The following is a 22,959-nucleotide window of genomic DNA, read 5'->3' as shown; positions in this document are numbered from 1 at the left end:
GGGGGGGCAAAAAGGGTCAAACTGACTAAAGTTTCAAAAATCTTCTTCTCAAGATCCAGATATGGTAGAATCAAAATAAGGTGCTTTACCAAAATTGTGAATTTCATGACCTTGGGGTCTCACATTTCCCTCTGGGGAGGGGGTACACTTTACCATAGTTTATATAGGGCAATCACATTTTGGACCAGCATTTGTTTATTTTCCTTTGGAATTAATTCAAACTTGGTTAGCATTATCAGTATTTGATAGCAGTTTCATGATATGTACAAATCAGCCATGACTGACCCCCAGGGGCTGATGGGTGGGGCCAAAAAGGGTTTAATTGTCTGAAATTTCTTAATCTTCTTCTCAAGACCAAGATATGGTAGAATCAAATGCTCTTCATAGATGGAAGTGTCTTAAGGATGCACTCATCTGAGGTTTCAATCACGTTCAAGTTTCGTTTTGATCTGGTATAACGGGTTTTTGTAATATGATGTTCAAGTTTATTAGCAAACACGCATCTGAAAAATATGTCAAAAAACTAAATGCCTGTTGTTTGTAGAACTATTTTTACAAGAATTTTAAAAAAATACCAATTCGGCGGCCATTTTGAAAATGTGTTTTAATGTGATTTCTTGCACTTCAAAAAAGGCAAAAAATCCACATTTTTTGACATTAGATTGATCCCATAAATTGTCATTGTGTCGATACACATTTTCTTTTAATTCTTTAAATAATAAAAAAGGTTTAATAGCAGAACTTTTTATATCCAGCGTTTAATCTGCAAAAGATGGTAAAAAATGAGTATTTTTTCATTAAAAAATAGTGGGTAGGGGTAACTAAAATCGACTTTCTGAGCTAAAAGAATAAGATTAAGAAATTTTCCTTCCATAATTTAAAAGAAAATTACAAACATTCATACATATCTGATACCACACTTGGTAGAAATTGTACGAATTTGTTTTTCAAATGGTCAAAGCCCAAAAACGAATACACGTACATATTTATTTTTGCATTTTCTACTATGCCATTATTTCCTTTTTCCAAAAATCTATATAAGAAAAAAAGTTTAATAAAGGAATATTTTGACTTCTCAGAGGTGTACATCCTTAAGGTGCTTTACCATAATTCAGCTGACTGACAGAACCACTATTTGTACATAGTACATATACTACCCAGATCTTTCACACTACTTTTGCATTACATGTAGTTCAAGTTACCTTTGTTACAAAATGATTTCTTTATCATTTGGCAACATCGATTACATCAGTTTTTACATAACTCAGGTGACCGTTAAGGCCCGTGAGTCTCTTGTTTTTTATCTACTCTCTATTTCACACGGTGACTCAGTAGGCACTCGTCCTCATATGACCCTGGCTGTTGCGAGGATGTTTAACTCCAAACAAACTAAATATTCTTTTGTTTTCCTAATGAATAAAAAAACCAGTATATAAGGTCTATTCTTGATTTCAAAATAGTTTGCCCTAGCATCACCGATGCATGATTCAGTGTAATTTATTTATAGTTCAACTAAACTTAATTTTAAATGTGTGTGAATAACGTTCATCTCTCAAACTATGGTCTACTGGCGCTGTGTAGAAGCTGTGTTGAGAGTATGTCGTGTGTAGACGCTGTGTTGAGAATATGTCGTGTGTAGACGCTGTGTTGAGAGTATGTCGTGTGTAGAAGCTGTGTTGAGAGTATGTCGTGTGTAGAAGCTGTGTTGAAAGTATGTCGTGTGTAGACGCTGTGTTGAGAATCTGTCGTGTGTAGACGCTGTGTTGAGAGTATGTCGTGTGTAGACGTCGTGTTTAGAGTCTGTCGTTGTGACTAAAGGTTATGCACAAACCTGTCGTTTTGTGTTGACAGTGTTCAGGATGTCGTGTTTTGTTGATGCTGTATTTAGTCTTACTCCTTCGTTGTTTATAGGTAATTGCACTGTACACATTGTGCAGTTTCGTGTAGACGCTGTTGGTAGATATCGACAGTTCAGAGCCTTTCACTTTGTACTGACGCTTTGTTCAGAATATGTCGTAGCGTGAAGGTATTGATACTGTTCCTAGATTATCGTTGTGTAGAGATGTTGTGGTCTGGGACTGTTGTGGGACATACATATGTACCAAAGTCCTAAAAATATCAGCTGTTATTCCCTGTTTAACGTTCAGCATTAAGGGTAATGGCAACAACTGGTTCACCCGTAAGTAAGTATAATGTGACCGGGCGGGATGGCATAGTATTTCAGTGAGATTGCAATCTTAAGTTGGCATCAGGTCCGCACTATCACAAGGAGGTAGATACGTTAACATGCCCTGTCTCCAGCACAAATACACACATACACACATACACAAATGCACGCTTGCACAACACATATGGAGACACGTTACCTTAGCTGTTAATAGGACGTTAAACTATATAAAACCCAAACCCAAAACCATCGTGTGAATACGCTGTGTTTTGAGTTTGTCATTGTGTTTAAAGTCTGTTGTTGTATGTAGATGTTGTGTTCAGATCAGAGTAAACGTTATTGTTTACAAATTTTCAGATTGTTGTGTTCAGTCTTATTTCAACAACAATGGAGGCACGTACTAACATAACACTTTTCTTTTGATAGGACGTTATTATCTGTACAACAAACCAACCGATCCATGTCTAACTAAATGTTAATGAAGTTATTTACTCACATAAATTATATATAACATTCAGTTTTTATAAATTCCATGAATGAAAAAAATCTATAGGGCCTTTATATGCATTTATTCATGCGGCTTTTTATACAATAAAGTATATTCGGTTACACTTTTATTATTTCCACGAATGAAACATTTCTATAGGGCTTTTATAACCATTTATTCATGCAGCTTTTTATACAATAAAGTATATTTTATTTTATTAAGACGGCATTATACATGTACCTTAACACAATGCGATAGGCTGCTTCAGGAATCACCCCGATGGCTGATATCCCGTGGACGATACAGAGAGGCTGAAGTTATCCTCAGAAAGATTGCAAAAGTAAATAATTCAACCGTGGATGATACATTTTTTGAGCAATTAAACTATGACAACATCATTCCCATCCAGGCTAAGAAAAAGGAATCAATACTTTGGCACCTGTTTTCGTCACGCGTGCTGTTGATGAGGACATTATTAATTCTTTACAATTGGTGAGTTATGTTTCTTTCTAAGAAAGTTTTAAATACAAAATAGAAATTTACAGTTATTGAAATGATAAAATCTACTTATAAGGTCATAGTAGAATTCCCTGAACAATTTATTGGAAAAAAAATATAATGAACCTTTCATGCAACTCTTAACTGGAATTGTGGAGCTCATGGAAATAAGAATGGCTGCACAATGTTTCAATGAATGATTTGCACGTTTCTTTGAATTAAGTCACTTAACGTTGGAATTGCTTGCTCCTGATCTCTCTAGCTAAGTTTACGTGTTCGTCCTCAGAAATAAGTTTGCTTTATCAAGTATTGCACTTGTAATGTCGATAATATGTTGTACTTAGTTATTTGGAGAAGATGAGAAGGCATCAGTCTAACGAGGACTTTGAGCATTATCGATATTGACGTCATATTGTTACGTCGGAATTTGAGTGTGGCATAATAATCCTTAAGGTATTTGAATCCATCTGTGGGATATGCATATCCCGTAATAATATTTCGTTTTTGATAGGTATTTTTGAATAGAGATGGGAAATTATACCGGAACCATATTCGCGGTGGTTTGATTATGTGACTGTTGTTGGCTGGATAACAACATATAGTTGTAATGTTATCAGTAACATCTACAGGTACATGGTAACTAACAACCTAACGCTTTTGATCGCAGGTGTGCCCTTGGAATGGTATACTATGGGTTATCGCTCAACTCTGGAAATCTCGGGGGAAACTTTTACCTGAATTTCTGTGTATCCGGTTTGATGGAGTTTCCAGCTTACACTATGACAGTATTATTACTGGACAGACTCGGGAGGAAATGGCTTCACTGTCTGTGTATGGTACTTGGAGGAGCGGCGTGCCTCTCTACCGTTTTTACTATACTGTACCTGGAGGACAGTAAGTACAAAGGCGCACCATGTATTAGCATATATATATATGAAGAGTCTGAAGAATCTCCTAGAAGAGATGAAAGTACTAAAGACTCGTTGTTCAGAATTTTTATTTTTATAATATTTCTTCGTCCGTAAGGATCATTTTTCTGATTTATAATATATATATATATGTATGTACGTTACAGAGATGCAAAAACATGTGTCCTGCATATTCAACAAACTAGCACGTTCCATATTTAAACTAATCAAGGTTTCACTGAAAGTGTTAATACGTATATTCTACCAGCACAATTGAAATCAACACGGATTTGATGTCTTATAAAGCAGCCTTACTGTTTGTAAGAAAAATACAATTCTATTCAAAAATGAAAATAGAAGTAATAATCAGTAAAAACACGCACAATTAAATACAGAAAGAAGACATTTTTTGAATACGGCTTGTCTGTTTATATATTTCAGAGTACCAGTATATAACTATAGTCCTAGCTATGCTAGGAAAGCTTGGCATTTCGGCAGCTTTCGCAGTTATTTTCATCTATTCTGCCGAGTTGTTCCCAACAGTAGTAAGAAATTCCGGACTAGGCGTTTGCTCATGCGTCGCCCGATTGGGTTCTATGGCGGCGCCATACATAGTACAATGGGTACGTTAACCTAGATAAGTTATCCAATACAAAATTATACATCACATACAGTGGAGCTATTTGCAGTCAATTAACAAATATGTTATACAATAATAGAACATATTTATTTAACACATAGTTTCATGTGGATGGAAAAAACAAGCTTAGAAATTATAAGGGTGTAGCATTGATGTGACGACTGAAGTCAATACATAATGTGAACAGGTTAATGTTATGCTGGCATTTTTAACTGGACGAATTATAATTAATTAATTAATGTCATTAAAAGACAATTGTAACCATATTTCAGGGGAACGATATTGGTGGTAGGCTTGGAAAAGCATTTCCATTGGCGGTCTTCAGTGGACTGACCATCGTAGCAGGTGTTCTTACTCTACATTTACCAGAAACCCTAGGTCAGGAGCTACCGGAAACGATAGCTGACGCCAAATCGTTTGGGACGTACGTATACTATTTCTTGTACAGTTCATTGTGATTTTCTTAAAATGCAATATAGCTCATTTCCCCCTTGTAAAAATGCAAAATTATGTTATGATTACATTTACGTCTAAATCTACAACATGATACATAGTAATGTTCTTCTTTTAACGTATACATTGAAAACGAATCGGGCGTATAAAATAGCACATCTTATGGTGAAGATACATTGAATATGTAAAGTGCAGTATTAATGCTACATACACTGTATTTTACAAACTTTTCATATGTTTTATACGACAATTATCTGGTGCGTCCGATTAAAATTGGTACATTTAGTCATGAAATGTTTGACTGTAAATGATCGATCGCATGCATTTTTACTTTATAAGGTTTACTTGCTTTTCGCTAAATGTAAGCGTATGACATTCAATGTTTTGAAGAATCATTATTTCTTACCCCTTGATGCGTTATCAGTTCTTGCTTTATTGCTACTCTTTGATCGTAATGATGTCGAATATTTTTTGTCCTTGTATGCTGGATCGAGATAGCAATTTGTATCATTTTTACTGTATTTCAGATCGTCGATCAAAAGAAAATCCAAATCTGACGCCGGCCTGGATTCTGGCCAAGCAACAATAACTGAAGCTTTTGTAGATAACGAAGAAAACCGTCACATATAAACACATGACGGCTCCTGAGACAAAAACATTAAGAAAAAAAGAAAATTTACAGAACCAAATTATCTTCTCCAGTATAGCAATATTTTGCTTGGGTGTTTCCTTTATTCCGGTCGGCTTTCCGTACCGACTACGAGTTGGGATTTTGTGCTGGTGTATTGACGATGTGCTGTGCTTTCTGTTTCACGTGTGACTTAATACAGACTGTAAATTTAGCAAATTAGTAAATATCAATGTTACTCGTTCAGTCATAAAGCAATCACAATCACAGCAGAAATGTTGTTTTGATGCCTATTTTCCAATCTTGAATTGAATGAAAGTTTATGATTGCTAATTTAGACTAGTTGCACCATGTATCCCAACAGACAATGTCATTTTGTTCATAGTAGCAAGATTCAGCTGTCAAATTCTTATCGTTGATGTTCTTACAACCTCTCGCGATTGTACATAGGTCACACGTACAGAACACACGCCTAATTTTCTATTTACTGTTGCTGTCTTGTGAAAACTCTCCATAACTTCCTTGAGACGTATACAGCCCGATAATCTAAAGTAGTATAATGACCTAGATTTTAACCTAGTGTAGCTCGATTTCTGTGACAGCATGGTAGATAGACCTGGGACAAAAGGTATTCTAGTAACCTTAGGTAGTCCAGAGACAAAAGGAATTCTAGCTACCTTAGGTAGTCCGGAAACAAAAGGAAGTGTATTTACCTTAGGTAGTCCAGAGACAAAAGGTAGTGTAGTTACCTTTGGTAGTCCAGAGACAAAAGGTAGTGTAGCTACCTTAGGTAGTCCGGAGACAAAAGGAAGTTTATTTACCTTAGGTAGTCCAGAGACAAAAGGTAGTGTAGTTACCTTTGGTAGTCCGGAGTCAAAAGGTAGTGTAGTTACCTTTGGTAGTCCGGAGATAAAAGGTAGTGTAGTTACCTTTGGTAGTCTAGAGACAAAAGGTAGTACAGTTACCTTTGGTAGTCCAGTGACAAAAGGTAGTGTAGTTATCTTTGGTAGTCCAAAGACAAAAGGTAGTGCAGTTACCTTTGGTAGTCCAGAGTCAAAAGGTAGTGCAGTTACCTTTGGTAGTCCAGAGACAAAAGGTAGTGTAGTTACCTTTGGTAGTCTAGAGACAAAAGGTAATACAGTTACCTTTGGTAGTCCAGTGACAAAAGGTAGTGTAGTTATCTTTGGTAGTCCAAAGACAAAAGGTAGTGCAGTTACCTTTGGTAGTCCAGAGTCAAAAGGTAGTGCAGTTACCTTTGGTAGTCCAGAGACAAAAGGTAGTGTAGTTACCTTTGGTAGTCCAGAGACAAAAGGTGGTGCAGTTACCTTTGGTAGTCCAGAGTCAAAAGGTAGTGCAGTTACCCTTGGTAGTCCAGAGACAAAATGTAGTGTAGTTACCTTTGGTAGTCCAGAGACAAAAGGTAGTGCAGTTACCTTTGGTAGTCCAGAGAAGAAAGGTAGTGTAGTTACCTTAGGCAGACCTGAGACAAAAGGAAGTGTAGTTACCTTTGGTAGTCCAGAGACAAAAGGTAGTGAAGTTACTTTTGGTACTCCAGAGACAAAAGGTAGTGAAGTTACCTTTGGTAGTCCAGAGACAAAAGGTAGTGTAGTTACTTTTGGTAGTCCGGAGACAAAAGGTAGTGTAGTTACCTTAGGTAGACCTGAGACAAAAGGTAGTGTAGTTACCTTAGGTAGTCCAGAAACAAAAGGTAGTGCAGTAACCTTAAGTAGTCCGGAGACAAAAGGTAGTGTAGTTACCTTTGGTAGTTCAGAGACAAAAGGTAGTGTAGTTACCTTAAGTAGTCCAGAGACAGAAGGTAGTCTAGTTACCTTAGGTAGTCCAGAGACAAAAGGTAGTGTAGTTACCTTAGGTAGTTCAGAGACAAAAGGTAGTCTAGTTACCTTTGGTAGTCCGGAGACCTATGTTAGCTCGTGACGAAGGGCAGTCAGGTTATCTAATCTTGCTCAATGGATAACATAAGCTAGGCTCCCTTAGGAAGTTGGCAACTGTCAGTTTTGGTGATCTTTAGAAGCTCAATTGTCATTGTTACCTCTAGAACTTTTGGCTACAGTTGGTTTACCTCGCTAACTTAGGTAAATTTAATCTTACGGGAGACAAACGCCCTTTGTTTTAATAGAGACGAATCCTGTGAGCATGCAGCTCTGCATGTACAATTAATGCTGATGTACTTGTCTATCATACGTATGTGTGGTACTTAGAGGACGGCGAAGTGTTAAGTAAACGTGCATCAGAAGTTCGTATGGTCCAAAGAGAACGGTGAAGTGTTAGCTTAACGTGTATCAGATGTTTGTATGTCACAAAGAGATCGGAGAAGTGTTAGATTAACGTGTATCAGATGTTTGTATGTCAAAAAGAGAACGGTGCAGTGTTAGCTTAACGTGTATCAGATGTTTGTATGTCACAAAGAGATCGGAGAAGTGTTAGATTAACGTGTATCAGATGTTTGTATGGCACAAAGAGATCATTTAAGTGTTAGCTTAACGTGTATCAGATGTTTGTATGTCAAAAAGAGAACGGTGCAGTGTTAGCTTAACGTGTATCAGATGTTTGTATGGCACAAAGAGATCGGTGAAGTGTTAAGTAAACGTGTATCAGATGTTTGTATGGCACAAAGAGATCATTTAAGTGTTAGCTTAACGTGTATCAGATGTTTGTATGTCAAAAAGAGAACGGTGAAGTGTTAGCTTAACGTGTATCAGATGTTTGTATGTCACAAAGAGATCGGTGAAGTGTTAGCTTAACGTGTATCAGATGCTTGTATGTCACAAAGAGATCGGTGAAGTGTTAAGTAAACGTGTATCAGATGTTTGTATGGCACAAAGAGATCATTTAAGTGTTAGCTTAACGTGTATCAGATGTTTGTATGTCACAAAGAGATCGGAGAAGTGTTAGATTAACGTGTATCAGATGTTTGTATGGCACAAAGAGATCGGTGAAGTGTTAAGTAAACGTGTATCAGATGTTTGTATGGCACAAAGAGATCGGTGAAGTGTTAGCTTAACGTGTATCAGATGCTTGTATGTCACAAAGAGATCGGTGAAGTGTTAAGTAAACGTGTATCAGATGTTTGTATGGCACAAAGAGATCGGTGAAGTGTTAGAAGAGTCTTTGACTCAAAGGGTTTATCGACCTGAAATAAAATCTTTTATTATTCTTATTATTATTAGAAAGATAATTGTGTAGTGTTAATTGAACGTGTATCAGTAGTTTGTTTGTTAGAAAGAGAATAGTTTAGCGTTAATTAAACGTGTATCAGAAGTTTGTTTGTTAGAAAGAGAATGGTTTAGTGTTAATCAAACGTGTATCAGTAGTTTGTTTGTTAGAAAGAGAATGGTTTAGTGTTAATTAAACGTGTATCAGTAGTTAGTTTGTTAGAAAGAGAATGGTTTAGTGTTAATCAAACGTGTATCAGAAGTTTGTATGCTAGAACATTGTGTGGTGTTAACTATACACTTGAAACAGGACTGATAAAATCAATTGTTCAATCATCCATTTACAAATCTTAATTGAGTTTGTATATATGTAATGAATTAAAACTCATCGAATTGCAATTGAACTTAATAAGATAGGTTTAGTCTTGCATGTCCGTGAAGCGTGCACTACATCAGTGGGACATTCACGATAGGGCCAGTTTGGTCAGTGTTCTTAAAAGATATGTCAAATGCATATATATGGTTATATATTGAGTTTATTTAATACAACACATGTTTTAAACCAAACAAAATACACGTAAAATTACAATAATACCAAGTAATCGATACATTATGCAATTAGTATCGGTGTATGTATCATAGTGATGATATGATATTCAAAATATGTTCATGTGATTGAATAAGAAAGGACAATTGGAAGAATAGGCAATAGACGGATGTGGAATGAGTTCCCCTTGTGGGGACACGCATTGTCAGGTATCGATTAGATGTCCGTAACCTTAGCGATATTCTAATACCAGCAAATGGGAATTAAACCTTAGGAAATAACTAAATTGTCAGATATGAATGAGTCCTTGAAACAAATATTTGTTTTATCACAAGATTCTTTTGGTTTCAATGTGTTGCAAGAAGACATTAGGTTAGTTTATGTCATTAAGTAGCCAGTATAAAAACTACTGATAACTTACGCTTCTTAACTTAACTTTTTATCTAGATATATGATACCAACTCTTCTACTGCTGGTGTATCTCCTGATCCTGATGTCGTCCTCTGACCAGTACTATTGGCACACTCTTTTCTACAATAAAAATATTTTTTCGATATTGGATAGTGATGGCTAAATATTTGAACACAGTTATCAATATACCAAGCATACCTTTACCATGATAAAACATAAAAGTAAAAACAAGAAGTGTAATCACAATAAAACCATATATCTCATTTCCGCAATTTTAAAATGTAATTAATAAAAATTCAATAAAATCATATATCTAATGGTTTTGGAACTACCTTTTCTGGCTGATTTGCAGTGTCTCTGGGAGATATTCTTTCGTGGTTTCGGGTAACAAAACGGTGAGAAATGAAACAACCAATGTCATCACAGCGAACAGGTATAATGGTAGAGCACGTCCAAAGCCCGGAACACTTAAAGCCTATCAAACAATACCACAGATAGCTTGATCAGTCTGAGCAATTAAGCTTCAATGGCCACACAATTCGCGAAATTCGCGAGATTAGGAATGGTTAATAAATGGATTCCATTTCTTTGGCCTTTCCTAATTAAACACTCGAAGTGCTTTTTATTGACTATACATATCATATATAGTTTAATATAGATGCATCAATATTTTCTTCGCCCACTCATATTTACGTATACACTACACGTTTTCAGTACTGAAATGCAAACAATCACACTTAGTTCTTTTAGAATTGCAGTTCACGTGACTCTATATTTTCCTAATTCTGCATCATGCATTCTTCTCACTATATCTGTCTAAAATATCTTTTGAAACATCTTATGAGATTTGATTGACACAAATATTCCTATAGACATATACTTTAAAAAAAAATCTATATAAAACAAACAAATCGTTTTGGAAAAAAAATCCAAAACACTACCTATACATCTCGATCAGTATTGCACAGCGTTATGTTGTACGTGTACTAATAACAGTTATGTACAAGTATTACACTATGGAGTATGTTTATTACACTTGATCTAACACACAGAACCAGACATTGTTCTGGTAAGGATCTAATATATAATACGTACCAGTTGTATTATGTAAGGAGCGATAACAAGTCCGGAATCGCCAACGAAGCAGGCCAACCCCATTCCTGTACTTCGTAAACTCGTGGGGAATATCTCGGCTGCCCACACGTATACAACTGCAAACGTGATGGTAAGACCAAACTTTCCTACCATCCCAAACGAAATAGAAAGTACTTCTGAAAGAACAATCGTCACATCATTACAACTTCAATACACAATTAAATACTGAAAAGATAACCATATAGATATCTTGCAAGTCATTTGCAATTGTAATATCCCTATTAAATTGCTGCCCTGTAGGCGGGCTTTTTTAACATTTGTTGAGCAGAATTGTGTTCTTAATAAGCCATACAAGCAGATAATCCGAAGCATGACTTGGGCTGTACATATAGTTTGGTGCAGGAGACAACACAAAATAGTGCAAACACGTTATCAATGCAGGTGGCAAATTAACTATTGGCAAGTATCTATTGTGTACAGTTAAACTCGTAAAAGTTTCGCGGTTGCAGTATTGTTTTCAGTATTTTTTGGAGATATTAGTTATTATCATATGAACGCTTATCTGAATTTTTCGAAAACTTTTGTCAAAGTTTAACGAAATAGTTGCTGACTGTTTGGACAACACGTTGGTGTTTTAAGTCAAAATAAAAACATACAATGTACTACCCTGATGCCTAGCCTACAACTACATGTTCATCTTACAGGAAATAGTGTCAAGCATAAAGTTTTAATAATAAACCTATAACCTAGGAAACCATGAGTCCGATATAAACAATACCAACTTATCTACCCTATACTTTTGCAACAATACTACTAGATAGAACATCAATGTGTATAAACGTTTTTATCTCGTATGGAGATGGTATCGTGTTTGTCTTGTATATAGTTGTACATATACTTGCCAATGGACCAGAATTGTTCAAGGATTCCCGTTATTAGCAAACTCACTCCACCTACTGTCATCCCCAAAATAAAGAGTTTTTTACGATCAATCCTGTCCAACAAAACAAACGCGACGGCGTTAGCTGGAAACTCAACAATACCAGCTAGTAGATGATTAAGGTAGAAATTCCCGCTCAGATTAGCTGCATTTAAGGCAAATCCGTAGTATGTTAGAATGACAACCATCCTGTAAGAATCAGTAGAATAAATAGAAATGATTAGCAGTTTGTAAATTATATTTAATCACATTTTACGTGCAGTGTACAGTTTAGTGATATTTGGTATGTGATATTCCCAATCGGAATTAATATACCGAAGCTATCCCCCGTAATTTGACATGCAGCCGCGTGTAAATATGACAGGGTAATATTATATATTGGTACACACCTGCCTTGAGGGTTTTGCATTGCATGTCACGACCCATTTACAGTAAAACTATTTATAAGGTAACGGAATTGGACAATTTTTGTTTATTAAAAGTCCTGATCCGTTCAGTTTGCTTACCAGTTTATACAGATTATCACACATCTGATGGAAATGGACCAAGATGAGAAAAGGTGCCAGAATCTAAATTGCTCAGGTTCTCTGTCATTTGTATTGGTGAATTGTACGAGACTCAGCTTGTCTTCACTGTTATTATATTTAGCTATTGTACGGATTATGGAATAGGCTTCGTCATATCTACCCTGACTGATCAGCCAACGTGGTGATTCGGGAATGATCCTAAAAAGACCAGAAACATTGTTAAATTCTCAAATAGACCAACAAATATATATATTTCAGGTTATTTAACTGACAGAAATATGTCAAGGTCAGTAGAGATATAGGTTAATAATATGTATTAATTGTTTTTCGGAGGTGGGGTAAGTTTAAGAACAAACAAAAATAGAATTAAAAAAACAGTTAAAAGGACCGATTGTATTCATTTTCCATTAGATTTTAAGTCTTTTGTACCTGAAACAAACCCTGCAGGTAGGGCGTAAGCATTGTACCTGTTGCCCCCATTGCATTATCGTAAGAGGCGACTAACTTTCGGATCTTATCTTTTCTCTTCTTTCTAAACAACTTTCTTCTTCCTAATGTCTCCCTTGGCAATGCCTCCCTTTTGGCCTTTAGTCGAGCGTTCGCCCCTGTGAGGAAGGCTTTGGGTTCTGTCCCCTTGCCGAGACATACCAGAGTCTGTAAAAATGGTAGTTTCTACTCCTGCTTAACGCTCAGCAATTTAAGAGTGGGACGACTGGTTCACTATAAAGTCGGCATCAGTTCCGCGCTATCACAAGGAGACAAACATGAACATATCGCAGTCTCCCAAAACACACGCATGCATCTTGCACACATGGGAGGCCGTCCTTAAATGACCATAGTTGTTGCTAGGACGTTAAACAATACTAAACCAAACCAAACCAGTACCTGAAATATGCATATCTATTTACCTTAGCAGTCATAAGAATAGAATAACTTAAAAAAAAAAAAAAAATTCTGATTAAGAAACTACAAAGAAACCAATGCAAAACCTTGGTATACATGTTCATAGCACACTGACTGTCTTTAAGATTAGATCCTAAATCGGCGGTTTCTCTCTTTCAATCCCGTCAGTCACGTACACATAATGGAACTTGTTTTCATCCCTTGTCATGCTGGTATCGTACATTACAAGTGATCGAATTTTAGCGTCGAGTTATAATTTTGCTGCTACATGTAATGGCTGTTTTAATTATGTCACCGAACGGGAAGGTATTTACACATGTCGAACATAGGTTTCTTTCTGTTTCAGGCCAGATATAGTCCAAATACCGAAGACATGGAACTGATCTTCTAGTAAAGCTTTCCCGAAACCCACATCATACAGTCTCACTAACTTACAATTGCGTCCTTACTAAGTGACATGCCTTGAAAACACTGGAAAGGCGACACTATTGAATACATTTAAACGGTCAGTGATAGACATCATACCAATTGTACTAAGAAAATGGCAAAGGTTAGCGCAGTATTGATTGTCTACTTGTTTATCGAAAATCTGCAGAAAAGCTAAACATAATAAATATAAAAGAGTTAGAAACTATTCACGGACCAATTCGGTGATGACTGATCTGACAAAAATGTATTACCAAATGTTAATAAAGAACCATTTCAATCAAATAAGGCAGTACTGTCTTCTGTATCTGTAAGGTTGACGAAGTACAAAAGCATTCCTTACTGTAAATATAAGATACTTACCACCAGTAAACGATAAATAGTGTCAGTGGGGCAGAGCATGCAATTTGAATATATTTCCAATCACGGAATCCATATCCAATTCCTGATAACAAGATCAACCCAGCTGAATAGAAGAAATTAATCAGAATCCCAGCCCAGCGACGCTTGGATGGTCCAACAAGCTCTAAACCTGCATAAGCACGAGCACGAGTGATCATAATAAAACCACGAGATAAAAGATTATTATATCATTCATATTAATTGATATAAAAGTTAGATAATAGTATAGATAATGCTTCATTGGTTTGTTCTTCGAATGACGTTTCCTCTCTTGTAATTATAGGTTAAACTTGCCAACCCTGTATCGAATTATATTTAATAAAATGTTTTGGAATTTATGTCCCTTATTTAAAGATCCGGACACTTTTATACATTGCATTCAGAATATCTTATATTATGTATTATTACAATATGTTATCATATTACACAAAATGTAAAATAGGTTTGCAAAAAGTTAACATATGGGTATAACATACTTTCATGAACGAGATAAAACATAGTGTGATAATAATACAGGCAGTAACGTGTAACAACACACATTCACTAACACACTGTCACCTGATGACGTGTAAAGTATGCCCGCACACGATAGTTATTCATCTAGCGGTCTATATCTGGTAGGAAGACGATTGTTTGCTATGGACGTTAACTGGGATATGTAAGCGTTGTTTATGATAGTTCCGCATACGATTAGAAGATTTGACATTGTTTATATTGAGTCGGTAATTGCTATATTCCAATAACGTTATAACATTTCGTTATATAAGTAAATCTTACCTAAGATGAATGTGGTCGAGTATAAGCACGAAGAACACAGAGACTGGGTGAATCTAAGTAGTGTAAACACGTAGATATTTGGAGAGAACTCGGAACTGATACCAACCAGCATAGCAAAGACAGTGCTTCCACATAACACCAATTTCCTACCGAATCTGAAATAAAGAGGATCCCGTCAAAATGTAAATGTAGATTGGAATAAAATACTGTGTTTTAGTGATTATTTATGTAACCATTGATCATTTTAAAGGCTCAATTTGTATACCTCTATAATATTTCAGACATTTATTGAATTTTTGCTATCTAAAATGTTAATGAATTAGCCATTCCCATTACCTGTCAGTAACAAATCCTTGCAGAAACGACCCCGTCATTGACCCTGAGTGTATGATGACCTGTATGTACGCGGAGGTTAGCTCAGTATCACACACCAGGTTATACTGCAACAGTAAAATAAGAATACACAGTACTGAAAGACAGATGAACACACTAGCAATAGAGTTGCAACGTACCACCCAGGGAATTATTATTTTATAATGTTTCTATTCAGTTTAAAATTTCCCGTCCAATTACAAAGGGCAAAATATTGACGTTTATACCTTTCTTTTGCACATATTATAACAATACAATGTTATATCAAGGTTAATATATAGGTCACCTAATTCCAGATCGATAATCAATATCAATTAATATGTCATATATTTCATTTGAAAATATTTAATAAGTGAAGGGGTACCAAAGGTTAGTAAAAAGGTCTTAGGATAATATTAAGATAATAATATAGATCAACATGAATGATATTTCATGTATTGTTTTGTCAAACAGAAAATGCTCTCTCTATCATCACTGAACTATATATTGTGTACCTACCTCAGAAACGTACGTAGAAATGAACACAGTCTGATCATACGACCAAGACGAACACGCATACGACGTTGTATTCATACTGTTATTTCCAATCGTAACACTGCATTCCCCATATTCATACTGGTCAGGATGATCAAGGGAAGAATTGCCGGCGTAATTAGGGGATGTTTCCTTGATTTGAACCGGTGTAGCCATCGAGGCACACCTGTTGAAAAATATTAAACATACTCGTTATGTATTTGTATGATTTTTGACGATCTTTCAAGTTAAACACTTTAACACTCCTTCATAAACTAAAAAGTAAGTTGTATAATTCCCCTGACATAACTGACGTTTTTAAATATCAATACCATCCTGTCATGTCAGAATTGACACTTCTTAATTAGGGAAGAATGACATTTCTTACATGTGTGTCGGAGTATACATCAGATAAGCATTTAGTATGTCAATCATGGCAAGGAAGAGGATTGGTAGGCACAATAGAAAATATATTCGCTTCTGATATGGTCCGAATTCCCCAATCACTTTCAGGATATCGTCAAACTGCATGGTGATAGTCGATTCTACAATGATAACATTAACAAAATCATGAAGATAATCAAACATATATCAGCATTGCTGTCATATAGTAAATATTTGGTCATAGTGTATTCTAAAATGATGTTTTCGGTAACGAGCGATGTAAAATTGATGTTCACAGTTTACGAATAGAAAAAAAAAAAAAAAATATTCTTCCAAATTTATTCATTGTGGTGCAAAAGAAATATACATTGTGTTTTTTAATGTTACCATAGTAGCCGTATTCAGATGCAGACTAACAGTAAACTCTAACTGCGTATAAATAAGTGTATACACAATGAAAAAAGGTTTACCTTACCTCTACAACTTGTTTCAAATATGAAAATGAATGAGAGGGCGCTGACCAAGGTGGACTTTTTATATAGTGTCCGTTTGCCAGCTGTATATATGCATCCTATTCCCACGCCTAGAAGTTCGCATTTGCATGCCTGAGAGTGTCACTGAGAAGGACAGTTGGAGCAGTAAAGATTTTCGATTGGATCCGCCATTTTCTTTTCATTGCAGCCATACTGTGATCGGTCAACAACATATTCCAATATACTGATCCAAGGTGTCTGCAATCTATTTGATGTGTTAGCATAAACTGTGAGTATACATCCACTATACTCAGGCCTATAATTTAGGCTCGCGGGGATGAATATACGAGCTCATATGAAATCAACATTCAAAACGAACATTCTGTAAGCGGATGACATATATTCCCGCCTTTTTCTTTCGTTTTTCTTTCGTTGACGACGCCATTTTTCTTTTAACTTGGGATCCGAATTTAGCTGCACCTGCACTCCAAAGTTATTTTTCTACTTTTATATTATATTACCTCTGTTCCTTTAGTAGTTTTAGTAGTTTTTAATTATCTTTTTGCCCATATTTACATACTCTGCAAACGTTCCGGACACTTCTCTTTTAATTAACTCACCCTAATAACCAGATGTGACTAGCACACAATCTCTGACAGCCGAGGTCGCTGTGTAAACCTTACGTTGTTCGACTGCCCACAGTACATATATTAAGATTGTTTTTAACCTCATTAATATCTCATCCTAGTCTTTTTATTTTTATTTTGTTTTAGAGGTATTAACGTTGTGTATCGTAATAGGTACTTTTATTAACATTGTTACCCTGTATTTTATACTTAGCTAACACTGTAGTTCTATAGTCAACCGTGTGTATACAATAACAATCTTTGTATTTTGCTTTTTAAATTGTTTTTTAAGTTGTGTTTTATATATGCTACCACTATACATCCGCTTTAGCCTGGTCGCTGTCCCTATCCATTCATTATATGTTGTATTATAGGGATCATATAATACAGTGTCCCATAAAGGGGCTAGCTTGTAAAAATCGTCTGTCGAAAACTCTTGTTGAATTGTATATATACTTTAGGGCAGTTCTTCATTCAGCCAGCTATTTGCTGTATATTTACCCAATAGACCCACCCACCATGCCCTATCTTCAGGCTATGGCTACGACAGAGACCGCAACACCCGGACGTTACATTACAACACATAGAAGGAGTGCCAGAACCATTAGACATCCACCTAAATTACGACTAGATGAGGCCTCAACCCAGGATATCAAGAGATCCAAATCCTACACATTGAATAAGAAGAAGGCGCTCCAAAAGAAGCTGGACAACTGTGAGACACCGAATATCACCTATACAGAAAAGTATGGAAATCACCTATATACTATGGGTACTGGCCTTTATGAAATATATAAAGGAACAGCCATTACCTACTACACAGAAAAGCAGACCGATCCTCTATTCCCTCATCACATCGACATCTCGAACAGAACTGACGAGTTGGGTGCTGGAGTGGAAACCAGAGTAAGGGTCTCTAATAAAGTAAGAAAGAGAACAGGTCGCCTCAAATACTGTGTTATGTTGTACCACACTACATCTAGTTTAATGGTGAACGGAAACCAACCACAGTTCTTCTTTGAGGATCATAATAAGATTCTGGCAGCCATCGAATGTAACCCCGAGACTATGACCCTGGACAGCAAATTAAGAGTTCACTTGATAGAGGCCCTTAAAAAGATGTTCAGCGACGACACAACCTGCACCTGTCTCTTAGGTATCTACCCCCCAACAGTCCACCAATCTAGAGGAAGCAGATAAACTGCAAACAACTACCACCAACCTGTTTATTCCTACTAGACATCCAACAATCGCCCCCGCTGATACCCCACTATCAGATTTCACCAGACTAAACATAGACAATCCAGATCTGACTGATATTATTAACGGTAAAATTGAAGCAGGTATATTGTGCCCACTTTGTAAAAATGACACAGCTACAGACTGCGTGGAGTGTTCAAAATGCGGACTATGGAGCAACTACTATTGTGATGGTCTGAGTAAAAAAGAGTTTACTCGACACCGAGCGGATGAGCTATTACCCCATACCTGTTCTAGTTGCAGATTGCTAGATGACCAACTCATGATCGATAGACCTGCAGACTGCTGCTCTCCTACTATGGAAGAACAATTAGAGGAACAGATACACCGCCCATTGTTGGAGGACGAAACATCCCTCAAACAACTAAATATTGTTGAACAAACCCCGGAAACTGCTACATCATTGGAACTCCCAAACCAGCAACTACTGACACCTAAACACATCGCTGCTGCACTCTCTCCAAAAGTCATACTGCAAGCTACTATATCCGGGAGAGATAACTCTCTCCGAGCATCCTACATAAACAATGATGGAACCCCCGATAGGAGGACAGAGAACAATCCTCACATAAACGATGCCCAGACTCCAACTGCTGTCACACAGGACTCGGAGCCCCGGAAAACCATACCTATTAGAGCCAGGAAAGCCACCTTCAAAAAGAAGAGTAGGGACTGCACCATGGATGATAAAGATAAACAATTAGCTACTTGGCGGGCAAAGATCATACCTCTGGAGGATATCAACAAAGAACAGGAACGAACTATCCGGGACCTTAGGCTACAGCTTCTTGCCACAAATCAGGTAACTAGAGATGCCCCATCTCATCCACCTACCAACCAGGCTAGACATCCTTGAAGTTAAATTCAACCAACTCGACATGCAACACAAATCAATCTTACAGGAATCACAGAATTCTAAAACCGTGCAAACAACGACCAACGCGAACTCTAAGAAGACACAGAATCATTTTTTGTCCAATGGCCACAAGGGAAGCCATGCGAAGATAGGCAAGAAACATACCAGCCGGGCTCAGCGATTCCAGGGCCAAGAAAGACCCACAGACCACATGAGGGGGTCGTCTACCAGACTGAAGACGAGCCAGGGGATACTAGCAGGTCCACAGTTGCACCAGACCCAACACAGGAGAAAATCACTATCTCACAGACCTCCAACAACTCCGACATATATAAGCCAATTTCCCACCAGCCTGCCAAGTCAGAGGGTACTACAACACGATTTAGCACAGGCCGACGTAAGAAGTAATTGTCTATACATCCAGAAAATTTTAGAAGATCTAGAGATACTCTGCCTACAATAGCACTGGTTGTTTAATTTCGAACACAGTGTGGTGAACCAGCTCTTCCCTGACTGCAACTGTATTATCAAGTCCGTCGATGATGACAATCATATATTAACTAAGGAAAGAATCCGTGGATATGGAGGCGTTGCTATATTGTGGAAAAAGAACATAGATGTGGCATGCAAACGGTTACCAGAAGGTAGTTCCAGGACAGTCGTCATTAGTATAAGTACAGACAAAGACAAATACTGCCTAATAACCGCCTACATGCCTTGTAGAGGTAAGGTAAACACAGACACAACATTCCAGGAAGTTGTTGACGAGGTAAGGGAGATTATCCCCAAGTACAGTTCTGATCACAGGATGATTCTATGTGGATACTTTAACAGCTCTATCACCAGAGACCCCCCTAATACATCTGACAGACTACTTTCAAAGTTATTAGCAGAGTCCCGCCTATCACCTACAAGTGGAGACGCAAAATCACCAACTTTATTCCACCATAACGGTATCGACACAGCTCAAATAGACTATATATTTCTTGGAGGAGGGTACAGCATGCTGCTAGACTCCAAAACCCACTCGCATCACGCTATCAACACATCAGACCATACCCTGGTCTCTGCCAGGATTAATGGTACACTATGTTCCTCTACACGAGAACTCATACCACCGACGAATATGCTCCTGCCCAAACCTGATTGGGACAGGTGTAACATAGATATCTACCAGCAAACGACCGACACGGAATTGGATATTGACATGATGATAGACCGTCCATCGTCATTATTCAGCATCACTGAAGCTATCAATCATCTGAACGATGTACTACAAACGGCCACAGAGCGATCTATAGGAAAAAGACGAGCCAGAACTAAGAAGAAAAGCTCCATATCCTGGACCGATGAAATTGCTGTCGCTTGCAAATCCGCTAAATCTGACTATATGTTTCCAGACATTAGCCACCCCTGTTAATAAAGACCACTTTGATCATAAACATCTGACAAGGTACTCTGGATGTCCTACAGATCGAGGCCTTCCTATCCTCAAATGTACAGTCCATGCCAAGGTTTACCACTGATGCCGTGCACAGTGCTATACAGAAGTTGAACAATAATAAAGCTGCGGACCATTTGGGAATTACGGCCGAACACGTGAGGTTTGGAGGCCAACCAGTGGTTACATATCTCACTGATATTCTCAATAGAATTATTGACCTCAGATGTCTTCCAGATATACTGAAATCGGGAATCCTAACACCTGTCCTCAAGAAGGGAAAGGACGAGACAAAACCAGGTAATTATACGGGAATAACAGTTATCCCTACTATCAGTAAGGTACTGGAGGCTGCCATCCATCCAGTCATAGAAGACCTAATAGCAGTCTCACAGAACCGTTTGCAGCGAGGCTCTACTCCAAAAACTTCACCTAACAATGCAGCCCTTATCGTCTCCGAGGCCATAGATGAGGCTAAAGACCAAAATCAGTCCCTAGTTCTAGCAACATTAGACTCTGAGAAAGCTTTCGACGAGGTGTGGCAAGACGGCCTTATGAGGAAGCTTTATCACGCAGGTATAAAGGACGATCTCTGGCTACTACTAAAAGACCTACAGACAGGCGGCACTACAAAGATCAAGTGGGCAAATGAGCTGTCCTCTCCTATCATTGTCCAGCAAGGAATCAAACAAGGAGCAAAGTTGTCCCCGACATTATATAAGTGTTACAACAATGATCTCCTGGATACTCTAGAATACCACCGTATTGGCGCCTCAATCGGTACTACATTCATAGGAGCACCGACAGTTGCCGACGATATCGCTCTCCTAGCAAACAACCCGTTGGATCTTCAGACTGGACTCAATGGTGCACATCAGTTCACCCGGAAGAATCGCTTTACCATCAATCCTACTAAAAGCGAAATAGTTATCTTCAATGGTAGCCCGGGAAGAGACCAGCTGCACTGGAACATTGGGCAGACCACCATCCACGAGTCTCGGACAGTGACACATCTGGGAATACGACGCATGGCAAAAAGAGACACAGAAGCAATAGAGGAGAGGACCCAGAGAGGGAGAAGAGCGCTTTATGCCCTGATGGGAGCTGGGTTACACGGCAGAAATGGTACAAATCCGATCATATCGTATAGATTATACTCCACATTCTGCAGACCACGTATCACATACGGCTTAGAAGTCCTACAGTTGCCAGCCTCAGAAATTAAGACTCTAAACACCAGAGAACTAAAAACACTGCGCATGATCCAGTCATTATCCGACAGATGTGCCAACACCGCCACCTATGTACTGCTGGGAGCTACTCCTATTGGCATGGAGCTGGAGATAAAGGCCCTGACCTTATTTGGATCAATCATGCTACAACCTGGGACAACAGAACATGACATAGCCCGTCGCCAATTAGCAGTAAAGAACCCGTACAGTTCTAGCTGGTTTATCCACATAAAGCGCATCCTGGCTAAAAAATATCTCTCCCCTCCCCCTATGGCATGCTTGAAAACCCACCCTGTAAACGGAAGTGGAAATCAATGGTGAGAGAAGCCACCAACAAGTACTGGCATGACCAATGCCTGTTGCACCAGTCGCTGAAACCCTCACTCCGATATCTACATATACAGGACAAACCACTTCAGAATCCTCATCCACTGTGGAAACATGCCTTGAATGGACCAAGAGGAGCAGCCGAAGCGATCATCAAAGCCAGAACCCTGACGGGCAAATACACATTACAAACAAGTCGATCAAAATAATATCTCTCCCAACTGCCCAATTTGCAAACAGGAACCTGAAACTAGAAAACATATTATTCTCCACTGTACAACTCTCGAACATAAGCGCATAAAATATAAGTTTAAGCTAATCATAAGCTCCACATATAGGTCAGGTAGTTTTGGTGCAGCTAAGATCCCTTACAGTGATCCTATCCTGCTCCAGTGTATAATGGACTGCACATCTACTAGCACAGTCCGTGACCTACAACTGAACTCACACCAGAGACTCACATTGGAGAAAATTAGTAGGAGTTTGATGTATG

The 22,959-nt window shown here is 37.8% G+C and overlaps 2 protein-coding genes across 4 annotated transcripts in view; one reads left to right on the top strand and one right to left on the bottom strand.

The window, feature by feature from the left end:
* The window catches only part of LOC110467277 (organic cation transporter protein-like), a 33,566-nt gene extending 24,213 nt beyond the window's left edge, over positions 1-9,353 (top strand). For 2 of the 3 annotated variants that reach the window (XM_021524338.1, XM_021524339.1), the window contains 5 exons: positions 2,913-3,146; positions 3,820-4,046; positions 4,502-4,683; positions 4,973-5,124; positions 5,681-9,353. In XM_021524338.1, coding sequence (XP_021380013.1) covers positions 2,913-3,146; positions 3,820-4,046; positions 4,502-4,683; positions 4,973-5,124; positions 5,681-5,783 — 898 coding nt within the window. In that variant the 3' untranslated portion in view covers positions 5,784-9,353. The remainder of the gene's footprint in view (positions 1-2,912; positions 3,147-3,819; positions 4,047-4,501; positions 4,684-4,972; positions 5,125-5,680) is intronic. The other variant, XR_002464837.1, reaches the window with a different exon arrangement.
* Positions 9,354-10,622: 1,269 nt separating this feature from the next.
* LOC110467312 (organic cation transporter protein-like) lies at positions 10,623-16,044 on the bottom strand. The gene is made up of 6 exons (XM_021524401.1): positions 15,853-16,044; positions 15,319-15,422; positions 14,983-15,137; positions 14,167-14,335; positions 12,561-12,672; positions 10,623-10,628 (listed from the first exon to the last, which is right to left on the bottom strand). The coding sequence occupies exons 1-6, from the start codon at positions 16,042-16,044 to the stop codon at positions 10,623-10,625; spliced, it is 738 nt and encodes a 245-aa protein (XP_021380076.1).
* Positions 16,045-22,959: the final 6,915 nt, after the last annotated feature.

The sequence above is a fragment of the Mizuhopecten yessoensis genome, unplaced genomic scaffold, assembly GCF_002113885.1.
Source record: "Mizuhopecten yessoensis strain PY_sf001 unplaced genomic scaffold, ASM211388v2 scaffold11169, whole genome shotgun sequence".
In the NCBI taxonomy this organism is placed as follows: domain Eukaryota; kingdom Metazoa; phylum Mollusca; class Bivalvia; order Pectinida; family Pectinidae; genus Mizuhopecten; species Mizuhopecten yessoensis.
Note: the sequence above shows the minus strand (reverse complement) of the source record. Positions and strands in the feature narration are given on the sequence as shown.